General features: G+C 52.0%; 8 protein-coding genes across 8 annotated transcripts; 4 read left to right on the top strand and 4 right to left on the bottom strand.

Annotated features, from left to right (window-relative positions):
* Nucleotides 1–787: 787 nt before the first annotated feature.
* Nucleotides 788–2,565, top strand: PG985_006042 (uncharacterized protein; the record flags this gene model as incomplete). The annotated part of the gene is made up of 6 exons (XM_066825811.1): nucleotides 788–790; nucleotides 980–1,196; nucleotides 1,264–1,321; nucleotides 1,380–1,599; nucleotides 1,658–1,779; nucleotides 1,830–2,565. 6 exons carry the CDS (start codon nucleotides 788–790, stop codon nucleotides 2,563–2,565), a joined length of 1,356 nt encoding a protein of 451 aa, XP_066685418.1.
* A 438-nt stretch (nucleotides 2,566–3,003) lies between these two features.
* On the bottom strand, nucleotides 3,004–4,044 carry PG985_006041 (uncharacterized protein; the record flags this gene model as incomplete). The annotated part of the gene is made up of 2 exons (XM_066825810.1): nucleotides 3,004–3,702; nucleotides 4,036–4,044. The coding sequence occupies 2 exons, from the start codon at nucleotides 4,042–4,044 to the stop codon at nucleotides 3,004–3,006; spliced, it is 708 nt and encodes a 235-aa protein (XP_066685417.1).
* A 1,396-nt stretch (nucleotides 4,045–5,440) lies between these two features.
* PG985_006040 (C2H2 transcription factor) lies at nucleotides 5,441–7,324 on the top strand (the record flags this gene model as incomplete). The annotated part of the gene is made up of 5 exons (XM_066825809.1): nucleotides 5,441–5,453; nucleotides 5,494–5,527; nucleotides 5,600–6,358; nucleotides 6,418–6,648; nucleotides 6,706–7,324. 5 exons carry the CDS (start codon nucleotides 5,441–5,443, stop codon nucleotides 7,322–7,324), a joined length of 1,656 nt encoding a protein of 551 aa, XP_066685416.1.
* A 1,266-nt stretch (nucleotides 7,325–8,590) lies between these two features.
* PG985_006039 (uncharacterized protein) lies at nucleotides 8,591–10,553 on the bottom strand (the record flags this gene model as incomplete). The annotated part of the gene is made up of 5 exons (XM_066825808.1): nucleotides 8,591–9,421; nucleotides 9,505–9,829; nucleotides 9,889–10,071; nucleotides 10,165–10,277; nucleotides 10,353–10,553. The coding sequence occupies 5 exons, from the start codon at nucleotides 10,551–10,553 to the stop codon at nucleotides 8,591–8,593; spliced, it is 1,653 nt and encodes a 550-aa protein (XP_066685415.1).
* A 2,122-nt stretch (nucleotides 10,554–12,675) lies between these two features.
* Nucleotides 12,676–13,294, bottom strand: PG985_006038 (uncharacterized protein; the record flags this gene model as incomplete). The annotated part of the gene is made up of 2 exons (XM_066825807.1): nucleotides 12,676–13,043; nucleotides 13,159–13,294. 2 exons carry the CDS (start codon nucleotides 13,292–13,294, stop codon nucleotides 12,676–12,678), a joined length of 504 nt encoding a protein of 167 aa, XP_066685414.1.
* A 1,825-nt stretch (nucleotides 13,295–15,119) lies between these two features.
* PG985_006037 (uncharacterized protein) lies at nucleotides 15,120–15,707 on the top strand (the record flags this gene model as incomplete). The annotated part of the gene is made up of 1 exon (XM_066825806.1): nucleotides 15,120–15,707. The coding sequence occupies one exon, from the start codon at nucleotides 15,120–15,122 to the stop codon at nucleotides 15,705–15,707; it is 588 nt and encodes a 195-aa protein (XP_066685413.1).
* Nucleotides 15,708–15,895: 188 nt separating this feature from the next.
* PG985_006036 (uncharacterized protein) lies at nucleotides 15,896–17,349 on the bottom strand (the record flags this gene model as incomplete). Its single annotated transcript, XM_066825805.1, has 4 exons — nucleotides 15,896–16,058; nucleotides 16,108–16,413; nucleotides 16,509–17,002; nucleotides 17,083–17,349. 4 exons carry the CDS (start codon nucleotides 17,347–17,349, stop codon nucleotides 15,896–15,898), a joined length of 1,230 nt encoding a protein of 409 aa, XP_066685412.1.
* A 1,357-nt stretch (nucleotides 17,350–18,706) lies between these two features.
* On the top strand, nucleotides 18,707–19,500 carry PG985_006035 (60S ribosomal protein uL1; the record flags this gene model as incomplete). The annotated part of the gene is made up of 3 exons (XM_066825804.1): nucleotides 18,707–18,725; nucleotides 18,795–18,994; nucleotides 19,066–19,500. 3 exons carry the CDS (start codon nucleotides 18,707–18,709, stop codon nucleotides 19,498–19,500), a joined length of 654 nt encoding a protein of 217 aa, XP_066685411.1.
* Between the last annotated feature and the right edge of the window lie 5,727 nt (nucleotides 19,501–25,227).

Here is a 25,227-nt window from a genome sequence, read left to right as displayed (position 1 = left end):
CTTCGTCGTAAAGCTGACCAATCACGCATCTCTAATCCAAATCTGGGTGCTCGGCGCTCTCAATCTCTACCGCAATTGCTAGCGAAATTGGGGGACTAGAATGCTCAATCTGTAACCCCTGAACAAGAACAAGCGGGTACAAGGTTGCAGTTCACCATGAATTTCTACGCGGATTGGCTTCTGTAGCGAGTTCCGGGCCACACCTTTCAATTGGTTATTGGCTACAGTCAACGCAGGGTACTTTGATGCTAGGGTCTTGGAGATTATCTATGCCCGCCAGTCTGACGTCGCGAAGTGGCGATGCTTCTTTTGTTGATGCGGGAAAGATGACTAGCCTTGGCCGGTCATTCTGGGTTCCATTCTGGGTGCTGCCACACCTGTTCGATGCATCTCATTTTATGCCCTGGTTTCTTGAGAAATGCGGGTGCCTTGAGGGGGCAACTCGAGATATAATGGAAGCGGGGAGTTCAAAGCAGATACCAGCAGAAGTTTTCCAGTCTCCTGGGCAAAGGCCAACCCTATAGCAAAAGCAATTTCCGATATCCTCACTCACCATGTACGACCAGACTACTGCTTCTCAGCGGCAAAGGCAGCGCAAGTTCCATAGGAGGTCCCGGAACGGTGAGTAGTGCCTGCATCCGATCGCTGCGGGTATTGGGTATAGGCACTGACAGAGTCGCGCGTTGCTCGAGGCGCCCGCCGTGGCGACGGGCACAATGCGCGGGCCTTTTGTAGGCTGTTTCGTGTGCAAACAGAAACACATTCGTTGCGACGAAAGAAAACCATTATGGTATGTGGTCCAATTTATGTTACTCCAACTCCCGTCGATTGGGAATTGGTGATGCACCCATGCGTATACGCAAATACGCATACGATGGATGCATATCTGGGGCCCGATCCATCGATGCTCGGTTCCGGTGGCATGGCACCCTAGAATCGCTCCATCGCCCACTTCCTTGACTGATCCTCCTACTAACAGCGGCACAGCACATATTGTCTACGGCACGGTGGTGAATGCGGTTATGTGGAAACCCCAACTTGTACGCCTTCTTGCAACGGCAGCAGCTCTCATGATGGGTCGCAAGAGCCTGAGGATGCTCTGAGCTACCTTGGCTTGCACGATGCTACCCCTAAGGATCCCTTTGCCGGCACCGGCATCAACATGCCGTATAAGTCGAGATCTTTATTCCAACTTTGTAAGTTGTCAGCAAAGGTAGCCGGCGAAAGAGTTACCATTCGATACTAACTACAGGTCACCTGAAGTTATGAATACCAAGTTTTATTACAACACGCCCGTACAAAGAGACCAAAACTCGTTTGTGTGAGCGAATTCCAACCCCTAGACCAACAACTCCAGCGTTACTAACATAGAATCTTAGTGTCCACAGGGCTCTCTCCCATCCTGGCTTCCTCCATGGAGCCCTGCTCATGACAACCTTACAATGGGCCTGGACCACCGGCGACGGAGAGCAGTTCAGGATACCTTACTTATACCATAAGCTCCAAGCTGTGCGTTTCGTCAAGGAGCAGTTAGCAGACCCAGAGATGGCTGTGAACGATGGCACCGTTGCCGCCGTGGCAAGTCTTGCTCTAGTAGAGGTACACCTCACCCGGGAAAATGATTGCTGTGCGTATGGATGATACTGACTGCACGTAGAATTCGCTGGGTACAATCGACGCCGTAGCATCACACCTCCAGGGCCTCGCCAGGATAAAGGAGATACGAGATAGATCTGGCGCGCCACAGACCACAGGGTTGCTCCAGCGTATGATTCTGATGTACGTTCGATGCGCAACGTCACTTGTTGGCTCGACTAACAAACTTGTAGGGCTGCCCGCTGCGTCTCCAGCCGACCTATCTGGGACATCCTTGATATCAGCAGGACCGACTACATCCACCAATCGATGATTATATCGTTGCTTCGAGTCGCCCTACGGCCGATATATAGCATCGCTACACTGAGCGGGGCAGACGATACCGCCGAGCCTTTGTCGGAGATTCTAGGACGGCGCTCACCACACCCCGAGGCGAACGACAGGGGGATGATTGCGCCACTGCGCTCAGTCGATTGTAGCAGATCCGGCTTCATTGCCTGCTACTTCTACCTCTACATTATCCTTCGCGAGGAGCGGGTTGACTCATTTGTTCTCAACTGGTTCATTGAACAACTGATCGCCGATGTGTGCCGTACCGAGGAGATTATGCAAAAAGGCCAGTATTCGCAACCCCTATGGTTCTGGACGGTCATGTTCGGCGCCTGTGCCGTCTCTGTCGCCCGAGTAGCGTCCAGCCTCGAGAGTGAGCAGATGCAGGCGGTCAAGGATGTATATATGGCCAAGATTGTTTCGGCAAACCAGGTGCTGGGGATCAAGACATGGGAAGGGGCCAAGTCAGTACTGAGGCTATTCGCCTGGCAGAATGACTTTGACGGAGAAGCCGAAATCAAGGCGCTGTGGCAGGAAGCGACATGGAGGGCGGACAGGAGTCGATCGGGCGTGTCTTGTGGCGGCGTTAAGGATATAATGGGTTTTAGCCCGATCGATCCCCAGCTTGTAGGTTGGTGAACATCCAATTGCTAATTCGTAATTGTTACCCATCAATGCATCATATGATGCCCGCCTGCAGTACTTTGCAGCGCTTCGAGACCCATGGCGCTAGAGGCCAGAAGAGGATCGGTGATGCAGCTCCAGCCAGCCAGCCTTCTTGCTTCTGGTCTCGTAGGACTTCGGGAGCCACTTGCTCGGCACACGGGCAAAGAGGACCTGGAAGATGGATAACATGATCTAGGGAACTCGTATATCACCAGAGGCATATAACAGCGAAGTATCGTCAAGCGGCTGATGCTTAGCCCCTCCAGCTCGTAGCCTGGCCCTACGAAAGTGGAATCCGTATATGGAAAGCGTCCCAACCTTCAGATCGTGAGGGGAAGAAACCCACCGGAAAATTCTGCATTGACTCACTACTATCCTTAGTCGGTTCTACGCATTTCACCGCCATGGATTTTATGCCGTGATGAAATTTGGATGAACATTTGACAAGCCAGTCACCAGTGTTGATGGCAGATGCCGGTTGTTGCGGATGCCATTGGCGTCGTGAGGGAAGGTCCGACCGCGACGAGCCTTGGAGCCTGCTGCGTACTCGCGCTTGCGTCCTGACTTCCCCACTTGGCACCACCCACTTTCTGGACTACAGCTGCAGCCACACTCTTTCGTACCAAGAAGCGCAACGCACGCATACATGGCTGAAGAAGGCTTGCAAGCTCGGCTGCCATACCTGTGGTCGAGGACGCCCGGCTTCGATGAGGGATTATATTCTGTCACATTGCCAACGCTCGTGAGTGATGCTATCGCATCTGCTGTGCTGTCAACGAGCGAAGGGATGGATGGAAAAATAAAATTGATGCGCCGTGATGGCTTTACAGGAGGGGGAGGGTGCTGTGTTTTTCGTGGTTTCCTGGCCTGTCGGTGCCAGTGCGTTGTCGTTGCATCGCCCATCTGCAGCCCGTCGCCCTTTGTCACATTGCGAGCCCGGTGCTCCGTGCTTGATAGGCTAGGGGCCTCGTTGCCCAGCTCCACCTCAGCACTCATGAGACCCTCCTCACCTCTCGTCAACCATGGCCGCCGGCCAGTCGGACGCAACGTCTGACAAGTCGCGCCATGCCAGCCTATCGCAAGTGCAGCACCGAGGGCCAGCGCAGAGCTCTAAGGCATGCGACCAGTGTGACGGCCAAATTGAAGACCACACGATGGGCCAATGGTGAGGAGAAGGAGCCTTGGCGGGTGTTGGTCGACAAGCAGCGGTCTGCCGTCGTCAGCGAATGAGTCCATCACGACCAGGGAAATGAAGCGGGGTTCTCATCACATCAAACAAGGACAGGCCCCCGGTTTCTGCCCAGCCCATGAATTTCGTGTGCCATATAACCCGCCCGCTGCCCAGTTACCTGATGAATGCCCAACTTCCCTCCTTCTCACCACAATTTTCCCACTTCTTCTTTCAGCCTGAAGATCATTTCTGCCCGAGACGACCCAACTCACCGTCACCATCTTATCAACTCCCAACTGTCGCCACTTCTTCTAGAATTACACAACAGCTTCCTACTACCTACACTCAAGCCACTCCATCACAACACTTGAGTGTATCTCCCAGGATCATCACTGTGCGACGCCTAGTCAACAACAGCTCTGCTACCCCAAGGATCACGGCCTCTCTCGTCAGAGAGCCCTTTCACTGCATCCCACAAGGATTCCAGTCTCGAGGAACATACCACAGGATTGCTGCCAGGCTTCAAATGACTGCCACTGTTGTTTCTCACCAGGAGAGAATGCCCGGTTACGGCTCATCTCTAGATATGGACTCTGTCCACACTCCCGCGAGGTATATTGCAATGCTTTCTATTCATTACCGGGGTTGGCTATGATATGTTTACTACGAATTCATGTTGCGCGAAAAGTCATGTTTCTTTCCTTTCTGTTCAATCGACCACCAGCAAGCGCTTGGTTTTCAACCGAGGACATTTCAAACCCAGAGGACATTACTACTACAATTGCCCGGACAAAGGATACCATGGAGACCACAAACAGGATCGCCCCGGATTCAGGATCGTATTTCCCAGGAAACATCAATCTCTGTGTCAAGATAGCCATCGTCTTCTCAGAGCGGATCAAAAAAAAAAAGCAAAACACCAGAGACCCCGTCGTCTCTACGGTGAGTATCGCCCACGACAGTTTTATGTGACAAGAATTTAGAAGCTTGACAATTCCATGGATTTTTTCTTTCTGTATGGACCCGAATGGACAAGGACAAACATTTCTGGAATGCGACCCAAGGAATCTTTACACCCGGATGACAGTGGCCCAATACCCTTCGAACCTGGACTTTGTGACCGGATTCATTTCTCAATCAGGACTCCTCGCTGCCAGAGGTCATCGCGTTTCTTCACACCAACATTGTTTTAGGCCCTTGTTTTGACCGCCAGTGGACATTTTCGAATCAACCATGACAGGAGACCCAACAGCATTCCCTCAGGATGACGACCAACCTGCCTAGGATGCTTTCTGGACTACACTCTCTTACCCAAATTCATCACAACCGTCGCCATGACGTGGATCAATCAGCTGTTCTACCGCCTGGATGAGTCTCGGAGCCTCACTGTCGACATTTTCTGTTGCTACTCGAACCCATGAATGGACATCATCGACCCAAATTCGGCCCTTGCGTATGCTGCTTGTTTTGCTTCCTGTTTTTCTTCCACGCTGGACACTTCGCCAATGGACATTTTCACCGGACTATGGATCTTCTTTTCTTTTACTCTTGTTTTTCTCGATTTGGAGCAGCCTGCTCCCACGGAATATTCTCAAGGATTGTCCCACTATTGGAACATGGCATCGTTGGTGATGACGGATCACTAGCGATGCATTACAACAGCTTGGTTTGTGCAACATGGCCCTCGTTCGTACGTAGGAACGCGTAAACTAACCACATTCTCACCACAGGAACAAAGTTGTACCAGCTGCTGATCTTTCTTTTGTATGATGTTTGGCGTATACAGTTCTGCCATGGGTAGTGGGAAACAGCACACACTAACCACCAACCCTTTAGTGACTACAGCACATTCTCCCATGGAAACTTTACCAGCGGACCTTTTCTTTATTCTCAAACAGTACCATCTGACCTGAACGGTTCAGTATGGGACACGACAACAGCAGAAGGTACACAGAACTTCCACGGAGATGCCGAGGACTTCCCTTTCTCTTTCGGCCACATTACTCCCAGAGGAAATGGACAGGATCACATTGATGTCGTGGATGACATTTCAAGTAAATGGATTGCCGCTGAGGAAGCCCCCGCGGTTGTTTCGGAGCCCATGCGTCGCATCAGCTCGCGGAGCTCTGCCGGCAGCCACAGCCACAAGCACAGAACGCTGAAGGCAGCTTCACAACAGAAGCACCGCCCGACTATCCTGTCCGGCGTGTCACAAGGATCATACATGTCAAGCTATGACATTTCAGGTAACGGGCACTCGGAGGCATACCTGCTTGATTCGGATGCCCACTCGGTGACCTCTCAGATGTACTATCCTTCTCTGCCCATGGGAGTCGGGATGACCAGTGATGGACTGCCTTATTCCCCGGAGGTGATTGCCACAGGAATGCCCCAGCAACACATGGATCCTACACACATGCAGTTGGACTTCGATGCGAGTCTGAACGGTAACTCTCCCAACTCTTCGTGGGCGTCATCACTCAGTGAGTCGCGGGTGTCTTCTCCCGGAATCCCCGAGGAATGGAACAGCGGCCCTATTGGCACATCGCCCCAGGCTGGCACATCTTCTCCTGTCATGGACGGACAATCTCCAAGGTATGTATAAAATGGATGAAACAAGCAAGCGGCAGATTTCTAATAGTTGCGGACAACAGCCTACACCGTGGACTTATCGGCTCCGAGGATTCCTATGGCACTGACCTCATGGACAATTCTTTCTTGCCCCCTGCATTCACTCGTCGTTCCAGTGGCGACGGTGAGTCTTCTGCCCGGGATCACCCCCTTTACAAGAATGCCATGCCCAAGGCCGATGGCCTTTTCCACTGCCCCTGGGAGGGTAACTCATCCTGCAACCACAAGGCCGAGAAGCTCAAGTGCAACTACGAGTAAGTTCTCCCTGGCTTTCGTTTCTTTTGGTATCATCTCTTTAACCCATATTTCAGCAAATTTGTGGACTCCCACCTGAAGCCATACCGATGCAAGGTCGATTCGTGCGAGAACGCCCGCTTCTCCTCTACCGCCTGCCTCCTTCGACATGAGCGTGAGGCCCACGCCATGCATGGCCATGGAGACAAGCCCTACCTTTGCACCTACGAAGGATGTGACCGCGCCGTCCCTGGCTGCGGATTTCCCCGAAACTGGAACCTGAGAGACCACATGCGACGGGTTCACAACGACAACGGACAGTCCCTGAGCTCTGGAGCCCCGTCTTCTACCTCTGGTCGGGGATCCGCATCCCACTCGACCAAGGGCCGTAAGCGTAAGAGCAAGGATTCCACCGAGTTGTCAAGCCACGGCCGGAAGCCCGTCTCCAAGACCTCCGCCGCTGACGACGCTGCTGCTGCTGCCCGAGCTGCCGAGCAACCTCTGATTGAGCAATGGTACGAGCACCGCTCTGCCCTCCAGGAGTACCTTCAGCGTTACGACAACCCAGTTGCCTTTGAGTTGCTGGACCAAACCAGTGAGGCCGGAGAGCACTTCAGCAACATGGAGAAGATCTCCCGCAAGCTGAAGAAGTCTCGGGAGTCCCACCGACGAGCCTACCACCACCACTCTGGCTAAATGAAAAACGTATGTTGACACTCTTCTTCCGACTCTGATAAAATATGCGCTTACGTTCGTTGTAGCAGCTTGAATATACAAGTTTTTCATTTACCGATACTCATGGATTTGCAAGTGCACATTTCCCTCTGAATCCATTCTTGAGCCTCGCGGATCTCCCGCATGCTCTATAGCGCGTAAGCCGCAGTGGACAGGCCAGTGTTGCCGCCCAGGCTACGCTTCGCCGACCGGAATAGAATCCATGGAATTAGGCCATCTGCCAGGATTACCGAGCCAAGGAGCGGAGTTTTCCTAGGATCTGATGCGCCGGAAAGGCACGCCAAGGACGTCGACATCAGCTTGTAAGAGCTGGTGTCGGTTGGACGGAATGAGTGGATGCACCGTCGCCAGGAAGAGCGACATGCCGGAATGCCACAACCGTGGCTGGAGAGGATTAGCCAAGCTATGCAAGCTTGAGGCTCACTGCTGGAGTATATGCTCGAGTACGGATGTTGAGATTGCGAGGTGGTTTGAGAGGAGCTACCAGTCGTTTTCTCATGCTTGTTATTTCAGATTGCAATTTTTGGGTGGATTTTTTGTTTTGATTTAGTAGTTCGGATTATGATATTCCGTCATCGTTAACTGTCGACATTGTTTTATCGCTTGAGGAGGAACAACTGGGAACAGGTCCCCAGAGGAGAAGAGAAAGAAAAGACGAAGAGAGAGAGAAAAAAAAAAAGCAGCAATAGAGGAAAGAATTTCCAAAGAAAAAAGAAAACATCGTTCACAAATCGTATCCTTCCTTGGCCGCCTCGCTCTCCGCTACGCACTCTGAACAACTTCGACATCGCCTATCCTCTTTCACATTAACAATTGCTTCTGTCCTTCCATGTCGAATCTACGATTAAGTCCACTTAGCATACAAGTTCATTACTACCTAACAATTGCTTCGACCTCACGCTCACGAGGCTTGCCCCCAGGTACGGCTGGACTTCGACCCTTGTTTCACTGAACAGATCGCTTAATATGCTATTATGGTTCATGCCTTGCTTATTATTATCATCGTTCATTCATTATACGCTTGGAGAGATCTAACCGTTCAGTCCCTCCATGTTTCCAGACAACACCCTTCCCTTTCCTTTGAACTCCGCCTTGGATATAAGTCGGCATAGCCGTGATAAACAAAGAAATGCAAGAAATTACGTCGCTATGGAGGGTGTATAGATTTCAAATATAAAGAGGAAGAAAGCATATGCAGCAGTGGCGCATCTATTCACGGCCCATGGTTCATATCGACGGAACCGGCGGTGCTTGTTGTGGCACCTCGTCGCCCTTGAACATGATCACCACCGTGGTCCGGTCTTCACGCGGCCCCGAACTCAGACGCGTCTCCTCCCCACTGAAGCGGACGCCGTCCCGCTGCTGTTGGGATGGTGTGTTTGGCACTGTGGGATTTCGAGAGACGGTGGCCGCCGTGGCAGTAGAGGCCGGGCCATCACCCTCCCTTCGAAGCACCAGAGGCGGAGGCACCATGGCCTCTCTCGTCGCGCCGTACGCGGCGGGTCGGAGCGGGGCTGGGATGTCCGTCGTTGGGCATGGGGTGGGATAACCAATGTGTCTCTCAGCGAGGGCCTGGCTGCGTCGAATGCTGGGCAGCGGCTTGTTGACATCCACCGGTGTCTTGGGCTCGTCACCAAGGCTTGGTCGGGAGTTGGTGTCTTGAAGAGAGGTGCCGCGCCTATGTCCGAACGCCGTGGAAAGCGGCTGGGCTTTGGGGGATGAAGGGGTGTTCTGGAGAGATGTACTGCGCTTGTGCTGCTGGTAGGGCTGCCGGTTGCTGTTGAAGGTGGGGAGCAGTCGAAGCTCGTCCTCGTGCTCGGGTTTGGTCTCCTGGAGGGAGGCACCGCGCCTGTGCTGCTTGATGAACGCAGGAATGAGTCGAGCGGGTAATGGCGCGGCCTTGTCGTCATACGACCATCGCGAAGCGGAACCCTGGGGTTGGGGTTCTTCCTTGGCGATGGATGCTGTCCGCCTGCCTGAACGTCGTCGGGTGGTTTCGATGACGACAGGCAAATAGTAAGCAAAGAAGGGCTTGATGGCTGGGACGGAGGCGCAGATCTTCGAGGGGTAGGTTCGAGGTTAGTACCATGTTGACTAAAAGGAGCTCATGAGCCACACGTGATTTTTCAGGCGCCACTTACAATTCCCAGGCTGAGCTCGGCCACGCTCGCTATCCAGTTGGCCCACGAGTTCCAAGTCCGGTCAAAGTTGGGGTCGTTGACCGAGATGGCGGTAAAGTAAACCCGGAAGACGCCCGCGATGCAAGCTAAGAAGCCGGCGCTGAAAAGAAGGAGAACAATGATTCGTTGCTTCCGCGGGAGCTTCAAACCCACCACGGTCCGGATCGGCAGGAACACCAGTATGAAGTCGCTTACGGTGTTGATGATACCAGCAGCTTCCAGGTGCGCCGCCTCGTCGATACAATTCTCGTGGCCAGCGGTTGGTGTCCAGTAGTCTGATAATGGTCTTGCACGGTATTAGCCAGCCGGACGACGTGTATCAGGCGTAGCGATGCCTGGACCTACCTGCACTGAAAAACTTCCACGATCACGAAGATGAATGCGTTCACGCTGATCAGGGCTGCCAGTGCCATTATGACTATGTTCATCTTCCTGTCCGCCGAGGCGCTGGTCAGCTTGTACAGCATAGCCAGCATGGACAGCTTCGTCAGACTAGTAGCTGCGTCAAAGAGTATCAACGTCGCAAGACTGCCATCAAAGGTTAGTATGGTGTATGCCCATGTACTTGTAGATATATGCATCTCAAGGTCTGGCAACTGTCCCGTAGAATGCGGTACGTACCTGGTCTTGAGCGACGTGGCGGTGTCCGCCGGAGGAACATCCCAAATATGTCTTCCCCAACCCAACTTGCGCTCACCAACGAGCCCGGTGATTGTGAATGCCAACGCAGGAACCTGTACAGCGGTTAGCAAACTATACCCGGATGCATATGCAAGCATGGCCTCCATGCCTTGAGTAGGATTTCGTACATATGCACAGACGATGAGGATGTCGTCGAGACCGAACCCCTTGGAAATCCACCGGCGAGTATATAGGCGCAGAAGCAGAGTGATGGTGACGAGTACTATGAGGGTGCTTCCGACGCCAACACCGGCGGGCCCTTGTGACTCTGGGTCGGCATAGTTGGGTTTGGGCCAGCTCGCGATGACGGACGGAGGCGGTATGATCATGCTGAGCAAAGCAGTATTGGATTCACATGAGCTAGAGCCCCATGGAGCAGCGACGATAGAGTTGCCTAGAGTCGCCTAGGGTTGTATAGATGACGGCTACAATGCCAGCTGCAGATGACTATATGTATTGGATGGCTGATTGGATATTGAATCAGGTTGATGATGAGCGGGCGAGCTGAACGGATGGGCAAGCATGCACTTGACTCGTAGATAGATCGGCAAGAAATGGCGATACCAAAACAAGGTAGATCATCTGGCCAGTCGGGCAGCCGACGCCATATAAGTAAGTGTATACCTACATACCTAGGTATGTGATGCGTTGCCGTGTCCATCGTCCATCGTCCATCGTCCATCGTCCATGATGGAGTGGGCAGGCGGCTCACAGGTTTCAAAACAATCCGATGTAGTCATCGCTGCAACACCGGGATTGTCCTGTGTAACGAGCTGGGATCGGCTCGTTGACGGGAGGCGGGTATTTTGGTGGCTGTAGCTGCCCCTACTCCCCTAGAATGCGATATGGTGAGCATGATGTTTTATTCCCACCTCGCCTCGTGGGTGTCGGCTGGTCGGGGTCTTGTTGGTGGGTGGATGAGGCCCAGCCGTCTTGGTTGCGATTGGCTACTGAACAATGACATATCCCTGCAATTGCCCAGACTCCGTTGCCCCAAGCCGTGGTGGGGCGCGTTTCAACCTTTTTCTCCCCGAATGGTACCCTCTCAAGGCATTGACTTGGGAACAACGCTAGGTAGGAGCAAACAACAAGTGTCAGGCTTCAGAACATCTTCTCGAAATCCAAATCCGAATCCCTTCATCCTCTTCTGTGGTCGTGGGGGCGCACGGATGTATCAAGTGAGCACTGCCGGCACTACTCTACTTACATATCCCCACTGCAACGAGGCACCTAGGATATAGAAGGCCAGCGCCGATAGATGGCAACCACCCTCTCGTGTCATGGCCCCATGCATCCATCCCCTCCTCCTTCTTTTCTCTCCTTCTGTCCCTCTTTTTCTCGATCACGGTCGTTGTACCGGGCCATACCTATGTATCTACGTGTGGCTCTCCCGACGGTCAGCGACAACATTCGTCATCAGCCGAGGAGACTACATAGGTAATCTACATGGTGCTCGGAGCCGGGGTGGGTGACAGAGAAACACACAATCGGCGGCCAGTGACGACGGTCTCGGACCACTGCTGGGGATCTGCACAGCACTGACTCCGAGCCGCCCTTGCTATAAGCAGACCCTGTTAAGGCTATTTTCTAGGGCAAACATGTTCTGTCAGGCGAGCTGACGTCTGAGTGTCCGTGAGGTAGCATTTGCCATCACTGCTTTTGCTTGATCGTCAACTAGGATCTCGCTCCGTATTCCCCGCCAATCCGCCATGTCGCCCCCAATCGAGGGGTGATCAAAAGGGTCACGCCCAACGACGATTGTAAGTTCCGAGCCGTGACACGACTGGAGCCCGCCCTCTCAAAGGCCATTTATCTGCCTCCAGTTGCCAGATATGTCCAGAACGCCAAGAAGTCTCCAGCCTAACCATTGGGGTGGGACGACTCGTGTTGATGACGGACGAAATATGGGCCAGTCGGAATGCTGCTTGTCGGGCATCGGACGTCGCGAGGGCTCTTCGTCATCTGCATCCCGCTGCCCACTTCCCACTCGGCTCGAGTAACCCCGGCTGCAGGTGACGCTGCCAAAGGCTGAGAAAAGAGAGCCATGATATGCTACTGAGAGGTTCCATTCTTCTGCAATCGCCCCTCGAATCCTCATGTGGTCTGGGAGCGTATCCGGGTGTGTGATCTTCACACAAATCTCTTTCCACCCTCGCGGTTCTGCCTCGCGGCACTGCTTGTCCAGATGGTGTCTTATTAGCAGTGAGCATCATACGCCTAAGCCACCACAGCTTCTTGTGAGACTTTACTTGGCCAAGACCGCCGCTGTAGGCGACAACGAGTTCCACCAGATGCATTGGTATCATGAATTGGACAACTTTTATTCTGATGGAACTAAACCTCTGCCTCCGCCCCTGCGGTGGACACGCCGGGCGGCGGTCTTCACCATCGAATAACAGTCCCTGCAGTCATTTTCAACTACCACCATAACAAACGAAGTTCCCTACTACTTCATGCGAAACTGGCCACGAGGGGATCCGTCTGGTTACGGAAACTCATGCTGCAAACACCACTACCCCCACAGACAAAAGAGTATCCTCTATCCCGGGTGAGATCGGCGTTGATCCACCCGCTATCGCCTATGTGCACGACATCCGATCCGCTGTCTTTGTCGTGATAGATGTGGGTGATCTCCAGACTAAAATTTCGCATCGAGTCGAACTTGCTGAACCAGAACGTGAAATCTTCGTTCTGGCACTTCGCTGGGCTGGGCGCATCCGGCTTGGGCACCTCGGGCGGCCGCTCGCCGCTCCACGCACAGGGACCGTACTGAACCTGGCATTGGGTCTCGTCGCTGGTGGCTGCGTCGGTTACGTTGACTTTTTGTACCGGTGTACCATGGTCAGCTCTCGGATCTCGAGGATTGAAGGGAAAGGGGCGGGGCGGGGCAGGGCAGGGCTCTCTCACAAGTAAGTTGGCAGTATGGTGAATTACCAGGACCCGGTCGTCCGCTGGGCGAGAAGCTGTAGACATAAGGGATGAGAAGTGCCTGTCTCGCTTCGTCAACCTTTCTAGGGACGGACCAGGCCGAGCAGGATGCTGCGAGCGTCAAGACCACCGGGAAAAGCATGTTTGTTGAACTTCAAGGGTGTGATAACAATCGTGACACTTCGTAAATATGTGACTATGTTGAATATGATCTGAAAGCATCCTTTCCGAGGCGATAGCACATATTTATACTCGGCCTGGATATGATCATGATCTGCAGTCTTGTTAGTATAGTAAGCCCTATGAGCTAGATTACTTACTGAATCTGGTCACGATGATCCCATATCGCCCCGACTGCAGGACGCTATTACATCTGCATGTTTACCGAGTGATTATCGAGTGGCGGCTCGTTCCGAGTGGTGCATTCTTTCGCGGCTAATACAGCTGGCCCACTACACCACATACAGCCGCATCTCTAGCACATGCATCTCGATATTGACCCAAAAATAGCATCTTGCATTCGCTCTGCTAGTTTAGGAGCTCAAATTGGACGCCCTGCGACTACCTGACATATGTAACGTTCACCTTATACGCATCCACACCTAAACTGCAGGAGAACGTATGGGTTACGAACCATAGTCCCCGGACATAGCGACACAGTATAGTAAGCACGTGTTGACTCTGGCACGGCTCGTTAGCCTATGTAAGTTAAGAAGGACCGGGTATGAGAGCGTCATGCATCATCATACGGCGTATTATCCTTACAGGACACTACCACTTGCATAGACAGTCAGACGTCGCAGGGCCCAGGCACAACATTGCGTTCTCACCCTTCACAAAGGCATCGTCTATGAATAAGCGAGGAAACTGAGGGGTAATCAAAAGCAAAAGTGCCCATGACGCATACGAGAAGAAAAAAAAAAAGCAAAAAAAAGCAAAAAAATTATGTTGGGGTCTTGCCGGGGATCGAACTGCGTATTGTTAGTAATCATTCAGACCCCAACTGTTCAGGGGATTTGGTCACTTACCCCGGGACCTCTCGCATGATGCTCAGGATGTGCCCTAAGCGAGAATTATACCACTAAACCACAAGACCATAAGACCTTGAAGATGACACCTGTTTATTTGGCTCTTGACTTGGGATGGGGCCAAGCAAAATTTCCCGTGGCCTCCCAAGTGGGTAAACGTGAAGAAGCACTCGTCTCCGGGGCACTCGGTTGGGGACGTCGACTCGTAAGCTGGACAACGACGACGATGCTAGAGACGACAGTGATGGGTAAACTGCTCCCCATGATGGCAGAACAAATGGATTGGGGAGTATAGCACGGAATAGCAGAGGACAGAGATGTATCCGGGATCCGACCCGTTTCGCCGGTTCTCTTCGGATGCACGTGGTGAACCAGCAGGCCAACAGTGGTCATGCTGTTCTGTTACGCAGTAACAATCAATGCTGGTGAGCCTAATAGCGGTAACGATCTACCCTAAGATCGTTGGTTGTTCCACGATCGCTACACGTATGCCAGTGGAGATTCGCTGGTCGCATGGCATGTAGACAGTTGACGATTGACAGTGTCCCCTCGGACTCCTTCCAACCAACTCATCCGCAGTCTGCGCCTTGGGGAGAATAGCAGCCATTTGGACTAGGTACCGAATTCGGCAGGTTTCTGGATCGCAAAGGCAATTGTGATGTCAAAAGGTGGGATGACGGGATCAACATCGCCATTGGGTCCCACAATTACAAAAGCAATTCTGACTTGCTCAGACCTCAAGCTTTAAATGCTTCATAGAGACCGGCAGACCGGTGAGGGGGAGGGGGACCAGGGGCGGGGAGGCGGGCCCTGTGTTGCCTTAAAGTAAGTATTCGTCCCCTCATCCTCCATTTCGACGCAACAAGTCTACAATAGCGACTAGCCGTCTGATCAAAAGCTCTCTCCCCATCTCATACTGTACCGCCGATTCCATTCCAAATGTCGTCATCGTCGGGCAACATGGCCTCCTCCAAGCCCATCACCCACCCCACCCCGGCCGAGGCCTACGAGCTAGGCTGCAACTATTCCGCCCTGCTCCGGGCCCTCTACACGAACCCACAGTACAAGTTCGACGGGACCCCGACGGCCGAGTACGCCAAGCCGGCCGCGGACACGCACCCGGGCCTCTTTTTCGTCACCGACTTTGTCGAGAAGACGTACATCAAGCACGTGATCCCCTTCCTGCCCAAGGGGGCCTCGCGCCGCTGCCGCGCCCTCGGCAACCCCTGGGCCTACGCCGACCCGGCCTACGCCTGGACCTGGGAGTGGGACCCGGCCACCAGCACCATGTGGGACAAGAAGGACGGCGACGAGAACAAGACCGAGGTCCCCTTCCCCAAGCTGCCCGAGACCCAGGCCAAGGCCATGGTCAGCGACGCCTGGACCCGCGGCTTCATGGCCCAGAAGATCATCCTCGAGAACGAGACGGATCCCAAGGCCCGCGCCCTCGCCGGCGGCCAGCCCTTCGACTTCGGCCCCGAGGCGCGCGAGATCGTCGCCAAGGTCGGCATTCCCGCCGACGCCTAGATGGTTCATTGTTCTTCCTATGGGAGGGGTCACGACGGTTTGGATTGGCCACCAGAATGGTTTCGCGGGCCTCGAAACCCCGGGTATAAGTCACATGATATGATGTACAATTTAATTATGCACATAGGCAAAAGTTCGCTATTCTGAGACTATGCAATTGGTGTCCATCCCATTCTTGGTGACTTTCTTTATCGACCCTTGTGGCCGGCGCTGCGGATGTAGGGCTCAAGAGGAAAGACTTGGCTTTCCGGGGTAATGCCCTCGTACAGCTGTGCCCACCTAGGCCTCAATACCTCTGGGGTCTCCCATGCATTCTCCGGATCGCGGAGCCAGAGGCGAAGAAGGTGTCGCCTAAGCTCTGTCAGCGCATGTCATATGTCACGGTTGCCCAAGTACTCACTCCTGTTCGAAGCTATCCGTGAACCCGTCTCGGGCATGAAACACGGCCAGGTTGTTGACATACTGCATATCGCCCTTCTGGAAATTCGTGTTGACGCAGAATCTGTCCCCGAGGAAGTGCAGCGTGTCCAGAGCCTCGGCCTGCGCCTCGCTGATGGGCGGGATGCCGGGGCAGCGCGGCAGCGCCCCGAACCCGACGAAGTAGCGGCGAGCGTATTGGAGGGCGATGCGCTCGGGCCGGGACTCCGTCGCTTCCGCATGGAACATCAGTGGCCTCTCCGTCCACTGTCTATCTGCTTTCTCGAAACTGGGGGGGGATTTACAGTTCTCGTCAGACAAGACCTTGGGTTACAAGGAAAAGGGGCCATAAAACGGTATAAGAACAGATCGGGCCAAACTTACACTTCGTAATCCCAGTCCTTGCTCAGCACATGGATCAGGTCGGGCCGGGTGCGCGCAATCTCGTTGTAGACGCGCCAGGTGCTCGCCAGCTTGCTCGCCCCGCCCGCCGCCGCCGTCGCGAGCGCGAACAGCGAGACGATGTCGCCCGAGTCCGTGTGGAAGACCTGCTTGTCCGTCGTGTAGGCCGGGCTGCCGATGGCGCCCCCCGCCGCCATCTTCTCGCCCCGGAGATCCTTGATGTGGGTGAGGACGACGTCGGCGGGCTGGCCGTCGAACTTGTGGTCCTGCCGCCCGCGCTGCGCCGCGATGTGCGACGAGACGCCCGCGTAGATGATGGCGTTCTCCTCGCGCGTGTAGTCGTCGACCCGCAGGCCCCGGAGCACGAAGAAACCGTGGCCTGTGTGCAGCTCCCGGGGATAGGCGCCGCAGCTCCGCGTGGAGGGTGGGTAGGGGGAATGTCTCGGGCGAGAGGTGGCCCAAGGATAGGCCCAAGGCTAGGTGTAGCTCATTAGTAAATATGTATTACCTATTTGTACTTAGTGAGGGGAATCAAACATTTAAAGTGCTGAGCGGCCCGGTCGATCTCGGCCAGTTGATCCTCGTTCAGCATGTAGGTCCAGTCATACGTTTCGGCCAGCTTGTCTCCCTCCCACACGAGATCGCCCGACAGCTGGTTGGGGAAGCCCTCGGGAACCGTCTTGGACAGAGCCTCAGAAGCCAGGCGCCGTGCGGCCCGGGCTTGCCATTTCTGGTAATCCGGAGCGTAGACGATGTCCGGCTGGCCCGGTGGAGCAGGGGCGGCCGGCGTGGTATCAGTCACGGTGGTGGTAATGGTGGACATGGTGATCGATCGAATGAGACGAACAGCCACCTCTTTTTTCTTCAACTGTACTTCGCGAATGTTGTATCCTGAAAGCTTGAAGATTTCCCTTGCCAGCTGTTTAGGTTATACATAGGGGATACGAGATGAGCAATTGTCGTCTCCAATTGCGTCATCCGCAGTACTTCTTGGGTCCCCCCTCCCCCTCCTAATGCAAGCTATATATCCATCGTTTTACAAGGTCTGAGTAAGGCGTCATTTGGCATTAGATACCAGCCCTTAGAAAGGAGGCATATTCTAACACCATTCGCCCATCGAACCTGAACCGGCAGTAGCTCTTGTATACCCAATCTGTTTCGTCACGGCGATGCTTACTTATCAGACGGTTCATTACTGAACCACTTGTGGCATGATAGCATTCGGCATTGATGAAAACAGAAACGTGCCATGTCCATAAATTGGTAGTCAGCGATTGGGTCATCAGTCAGGTTGTAATAATGTGCATACTCGGTATAGGATCAAAGGGGTCCAATCCCAGTTCCAAACAGCTGCGGGGTGGTATACTGAAACAGAACCAGATCATCCGCAACAACAACTCGGGCTTGCGCCTCTCGGGATAAAATACGCACACCTTCAACTCTGTGTACTTCGTAATTCAATAATAGAAACCACCGAATCTAAGCTAATAAGATATACTTCAGTTTTAGAAGAAATAGAATATGGTACACAGTTTAATTCGAGGATTCTTATGAAAATAAAAAGAATATATATTCAATTTTGAGGGGTGCGAGTTGAGATACTTCCGGCTGCTTGAATATCTCGACATGACCTCGCATGTTCCAAATGGTTGCCGAGCATGTCTTATACATCATTATGTATTGTAACCTGTGATAGCCTCATCATCCTACAGCAGCCGAAACCACGCCATATCCGACTAGGCAACGCATGCTAATGGATATCAGACTAAGACCAGCTGGGGACAAATCATGTTCTGGGCCACCTAGCAAAAGCTAGAGACGTCTTTGACATTGCTTATTAAATGCAGATTCAGGTATATATTTGATACAGACCTCTGTAGGTAGATGATCACATGCAACATTGAATGGACCAGCGCCTGAGTCAATTGTCGAAGGTACCTAGGTACGGAGTACGGCCAATCAGATTGACCTGAGCCACAGCTGAGATACACCGCCCCGCAGTGAGGCTTGCCAAACCCCACCCACTCCCACAAGCGCCACCCGAAATTATTGCCAGGACTTAACAAATCCAAAAAAGTTCGACTGGATTTCCCCTCCAAAATTTGTCCATCCCCATCCATCAACCATCGCGAACGCAGTATTCCTCACCATTAGATTGAATCTACTGGAAGACTGTCAAGATGTCTAAGATCACAGTCGGTAAGCAGTCGCATCCTCTAGATAACTGAATATCATGTCATCGGTTTCTAACATGTTTGTCACCTTCAGCCGGAGTGCGTACGCACGTTCAGGAGCTCCTGGACTATTCCAACAATGAGAAGAAGCGCAACTTCTTGGAGACCGTCGAGCTCCAGATCGGTCTGAAGAACTACGACCCCCAGCGTGATAAGCGTTTCTCTGGCACCGTCAAGCTGCCCAGCGTTCCCCGCCCCAACATGGCCATCTGCATTCTCGGTGACCAGCACGATGTAAGCAAGCCCGAGACTAGAAGAGACCGACTGCCGGAGGCGCGGATGCTGACAATAGTTGCCACGAACAGATCGATCGTGCCAAGCACGGTGGTGTCGACGCCATGTCCGCCGATGACTTGAAGAAGCTGAACAAGAACAAGAAGCTCATCAAGAAGCTTGCCCGCAAGTACGATGCCTTCATCGCCTCCGAGGCCCTGATCAAGCAGATCCCCCGTCTCTTGGGTCCCGGTCTGTCCAAGGCTGGCAAGTTCCCCACTCCCGTCTCGCACTCCGATGACCTGAGCGGCAAGATCACCGAGGTCAAGTCCACCGTCAAGTTCCAGCTGAAGAAGGTCCTCTGCATGGGTGTCGCCGTCGGCAACGTCGGCATGGAGACCGAGGAGCTGATCTCCAACATCATGTTGGCCATCAACTACCTCGTCTCTCTGCTGAAGAAGGGCTGGCAGAACGTTGGAAGCCTGGTCATCAAGGCTTCCATGTCTCCTCCCCGCCGCCTGTACTAAGCATGTCACTGGGTCGTAGGAGGAAGTAATATTGCCATGTTGAAGACGCTGTATACAAACAGCACGTCCGTCGAATCGGATTCAGTTCTAGATAAGATAGACAGCCAATGACAACACGAACCTCCTTGCCACACAAATAATTGCATGTTCTTGTTAACCTGATCAAATGCGAATTTTATGCGTGATTGTATACCAGACTTGCGAGTGGAAATCTTACAACCCGGTAGCAGACAACAATGAAAATTCCGCATGTTTTGACGATGGATTTGTATTGCAGAAAACGAATGGATCACTTCATTCACACCTCACGTCCAATGCTCCAGTCTGGATATGTCGACAGCCATTGGCAACACTGAAGACCCTATGAGAATGCTCAAAACATGACCGTAGTTTTCCAAGATAGAAAGAACAGAAGCATGGTGATTTCAGTTCTAACAGTTCGAGGCAGCACGCGCAGAAGCAAGTATTGCCAGGTCGAACATCACGGGATTCTTCGAGTCAACCTTTACGAACCCGAAGAACTGGCCACGCCGCAAGTCGTAACCAAGCAAGCAATTAAGCAAAACGGGCGACGCGTGCCAGGCGTGACAGCCTACTTGCGCGCGAGAGCGATGGTTTTTTACTACGGCATTTGATGACCACGACAGTTAGAGCCAAGGTCTCGCCAATCCTCACCTATTAGAAAGTATTCTATGTAATGAAATGTCGCAGACACCCCACAGTCGCGAACCAGGAAGAGCTGGAGTCGGCGGCTGATTAGGAAGAGCGTCTCCTTCAATTGATGAGGCCGGGAACGGAAGGAAAATTATAGAGAATAAAATCAACCCTCAGCAAGCCGCATAGCGGAGCCTCAAATGAAAAATTAAATTAATTACATGACGGTAATTAGTCTAACCTCCACTGATGATAAAGAAGGAAAGGAAAAGAGAAGTCAGAGAAGAGGGAAGGAAGGCAAGTATTTATTCTCGCGCAGAGGCAGCTGGGTGGGGCACCCGCCAATCAGCCGGCTAGGGCGGCCAGGGCACGCGGCAGCTGTGGTGGGCGACATGCTGTGGCATTTTAGTGGCTGGCGGCTGGGTCAGCGTGCCTAAGCTACCTGGAGATAGAGACAACTCAGGTCGGGGCATCTTCCACTGGCAGGTCATCATTGCCTACATCCTTGTGCTGTGCTCGATGGTAGCGTCAATTACTGTAAAGTACATGGTATTTGGTCGCGCCTTAATAACTACCTGCCTAGCTAAAATATAACATGTATCCAATCATGGATTCTGGACTAACCTACCCCTCAAGGGTTAGTTTAAGTCTGTTACCTTCAGAAAGATACATGGAAGGGGAAGTTAAACATTACCCTGTAAGGTCGTACACTACGCTCCAGAGCACTTGAAGATCTGCAAAAACAACTTATATGCTACCACCTAGCTTAGGCAACAGCACCTAAGTGCTGCAATGACAGGCGAAACACATGCCTCTATAAAGGTACAGGTAAGCAAGGAACAGAATGGCCTTATCGGTTCCCAGTCATCTGTTCATCATCATTGCCATTGATTATTTTCTAGAGCTATGGCAGGCGTCCTCTTCATTACCGCACCCAGTGCAGACACGAAAGCCATGAACCAGATGAAGATGAATAGGAAGCCTGGTATATTCATCTTCTGCTGCGGAAAGTGCCTACCTAATATAGGCTCTATCTGCAATACTACCTAATGCTACCTAATCCTACAGCCTACAGCTGCCTACATACTCTTTATCCTACTCAACAAGGAAGAATATACCAGAGGGTTCAGCAGTCATAAACAACTCTCCCCCTGACTGAATGAAACCTCTGATATATCTGTATCACAGACTTGCTGTCTCAACTTTCGATACGTTGATCATTCCGAGTCTTCGGGTCATGTGTTGAAAAACGTCTCGTGGCAGTGGTTTGGTCATGATGTCTGCCAGATTATCCTTGGTTGGGATTCTCTTTGTCTGAATGTCTCCAATTTCCATGACCCGTTCTCTGATGAAGTGATGCTTGATGTCAATGTGCTTGGCTCTTTGATGCATTTCAGGATTCTTGGTGAGTCGAAGAGCTGCATTGTTGTCAATTTGGATTGTAACATGGTCTGGTGCAAAGCCAGGTACTCCAAGATCGTTGATGAACCATCGAATCCACATTGCCTCTTTGACAGTGTCTGCTGCAGCATAGTATTCTGCGTCCATGGTTGCCGTAGCATTGTGTTTTTGTCTTCTCGATGCCCATGACACTGGGGCTTCTGCTATCTTGAAGGTGAAACCTGTGGTAGACTTTCGTGTCTCGAGGCAGCTCGCAAAGTCTGCATCACAGAAGCATTCAATGTCAAGTTGACTTGTCCTCTGTCGTTTGTAATGGATGCCTAGGCCTGTGGTGCCACGAAGGTATGCAAAGATGTGTGTCACTGCATCCATATGCGACTGATCGGGATTGGCGTTGAATCTTCCGACCATGTTGACTGCGTATGCCATGTCTGGTCTGGTCTGATTTGATAGCCACATCAATGACCCCACCATTGATTGATACCTCTCCTTGAATGCAGGTTCGGCGTTCCCTTTACTCATAGTGAGTTGGGTTTTCGGGTCCATTGGCATGTTTTCAATTGGCAGTTGTGTCAGACCATATTTCTCCAAGATGTCTTCTGCATATCGCTTTTGGTGTAGGAATATGCCTTTTTCATTTTGAACGACGTTCATGCCAAGATAATATGTGCATAATCCTTCGTCAGTCATTTTGAACTTGTCGCACATCTGTCGTCTGAACTCGTTGGCCACACTTTCGTCCAGAGCATAGATTGTGAGGTCGTCCACCCAAATTCCCACGATCAAGAGTTTTTCATTGTGGATGAAGACGCATGGATCGTATGCGGAGACCCGGAAATTGAGCTCTTTCAGTGTCTGTGATAGCTTCGCGTACCACTGTCTTGGAGACTGTTTGAGGCCATACAGGGCCTTGCGGAGCTTGAGGACCATGTTTCCTTCGATGCCCATTCCCGGTGGTGGTTTCATATAGAGTTCCACATCGAGATCGCCATTCAGAAAGGCTGTTTTGACGTCCATCAGATAGACTTTGAGGCCGAGGGCGCCTGCCAATGCCATGAGGATTTTGTAGGAGGATGACTTGACGACAGTGGCGAATGTCTCTTCGTAGTCGATTCCTTCTTCTTGCTGAAATCCTCTGGCCACGAGCCTGGCCTTGAACTTGTGGTTGTAGTTCCTGGTGTCTGAATCGAACAGTGTTTTGATCTTGAGGACATACCTCCCGGTGAGAATCCTCCGGTCAGAAGGCACATCTTTCCTTCGTATGACATCGTAGACGTGGTTGTCTACAAGACTCTGGTTCTCGGCGCTCACTGCCTTCTGCCATTCAGGAGCTTGAGGTGTCTTCATGGCCTGCGTATATCCTGCAGGTTCTTGTGCATACTTGGGTATTGCCAGAACCATCATTGCCGTGTATTGTGAGGTGAAGGATTTGTTGGGTCCATGGAATAGGTTATCCTTCATTGAAGTGTTGTTCTGAAACTCTGCTATGTCGTCGTTGGTTTGCCATTCTGGTGATTTCCTCTCAGAATATTGGGTTGTTGACGATTTAGTGGGCTTCCCAGCAGGTATCTTGTACAAGAATTCTTCATAATTGTCCTTCAGTTGAATATCTTGTTCGTCATCCAGTCGATAGGGCTGGGTTGTGTATGATTCCTTCCACCCTCCTGGGTGGTTCCATGAGCATGCTTGTTGGTTTTTGACACATTGCCAGCATGGTTTTCCCTTTTTCGCAGTCGCGGTGTTTCAAGAGACAACGTTCGCATTCACTGTCGCTTTCCATGACAGTTTTTGCCATTCTGCTATTTTTCTTTCCTTCGGGAATATGTGAACTGTAGCTTTTCTTGGCAAAGCCTCCTTCTGTCACATAGGTGCAGTGATGTAGTCCTTCAGCACACCTACCACATGGGGTATTTCTGTCGCAGAAGGCGGTTCTTCTCTCGCAGTGTGTGCACTTTGGACTATCGACTTTTTCCTGCGTGATGCACTGTGTTCCATCTTTTTTGCAGAATTGGCATGGGTTTTCTCCGTTGCACCTTGTTCTCCCTCTAGCGTTGCAGTGACGACAGCGTTTCTCGGGGGGCAGATGCTGAACGGCTTCTCTTTCGTGTCTTTCAGGTTTAAGTGTACCATCTCCGGGTTTTGCGCATATCAGTCTTCTTTTTTGGCAATACAGGCATCGTGGTTTCCCTGGTTTCCTTCGGCACCTTCCTCGGTTGGTGAGGCAGTGGGTGCATTTGTCTTGATCCGTCACATATCCTTCCTCGTCGCTGATGTTGGTTTTCAGGTTCAGAATCTTCTGTGTTATGGACCTGTAGCTTCTTCCTGGAAGATGTTCCCTCATTTGTTTTTGAGGAATGTTGTTGCTCATCATTTCTCGAACCTTCTGAGTTTCCTCAGTCGTCCATCGTACCCGTCTTTTCTCAGTCTGGGTATTCTCATCCTCGGATTCTGGTGAGTCATCGCCAAAGTATTTGGACTTTGTCTGATCATGCTTTCTTTTTGCCATAGCGAAGAATCGTGATCGAACAGGAGATCTCTGAGCTTCTTCAGATTCATCGTCTGCATCAGAATCATGAGTGTCGTGTGATGTCGTGGACTCAGTTTCTGGGGTCTTTGGTCTTGGCTGTACGTTGTCTTCCATCTCATCGTCTTGGTCCACGAGGTCATCATCTTGATCCATGAAGTCATCATTCTGATCCATGAACCCGTCATCCTGATCTATGAGGTCGTCGTCTTGCGCGCTGTTTGGGTTCCCAGCTGGACTGTGAGCCCTTGGAGGTGTCGCATCGTATATGTCTGTGTCGTGACTAGGGCTATTGTATCCTTCGATGTCTTCTTCTTCGGACGAGGTTGTGGAAATGTGCTCGTCAGGAACGAGGTCGTCAGGGAGTGGTTGGCGATCGTTAATGGAAGGTTCATCGTGCTGATCATCAAGGCCTTGATCTTCTTCCACACGACCTACTCCCACTCGAAAAACACGATGTTTTTCCTCGGAGAAGATTCTCATCACTGCTTCTGTCTCAAAACCGACGAAGTAGCCCATCCATCCTCGTTGTCCGTGCAGCTTCGGGAGCACGTTTCGTCCTTTCTCCGGAGGTAGGGTGATCCAGACGCGACTTGCGAAGACGTGTTCTTGTGAGAGGTCTGGTTTTTGTCCGTGAACAGCGTTCCAAGGTGTGTCATTCTTCAGAGCTCTGGTGGGTGATCTGTTCTTATGCCAGACGGCATGTTTCAGGGATTCTGGCCAGAGTTTTTCTGGTATGGTGGAGTTTCGTAGCTTCTCGGCGGATTTCTCAGTGAATATGAGGATATATTTGTTGACGATTTCTGGTTCTGCCATCATGGGGTTGGCAATGTCTCTGTTTGTCCTCATGTTCCTTTCTGCGACTCCGTTCATGTAGTGTTGATATGGGGCGGTTGGTTCCATCCTGATGTGGTTTTCCTCGATAAGTCTTGCGGTGTCGCCTTGCTGGAATTCTCCGTCCATTCTGTATGCTCTGATCTTGACGTTGAATTGTCGCTCGATGTTGTTGTGCATTTTTCTGAAAACGTTATGCACTTCCGCTTTTTCAGCATAGAGAGTTACTTCTGTCCATCTTGTCTTGTCGTCGATCATGAACAGGGCATATCTTGAGTTGTCATAGCCCCTGATGGGATACGGCCCCCAGGAAT

The sequence above is a fragment of the Apiospora marii genome, assembly GCF_038362585.1.
Source record: "Apiospora marii strain CBS 49790 chromosome Unknown utg000004l_segment0_segment0, whole genome shotgun sequence".
Lineage (NCBI taxonomy): Eukaryota > Fungi > Ascomycota > Sordariomycetes > Amphisphaeriales > Apiosporaceae > Apiospora > Apiospora marii.
The sequence above is the reverse complement of the archived record's forward strand: the minus strand, read 5'-3'. Positions and strand labels throughout refer to the sequence as shown.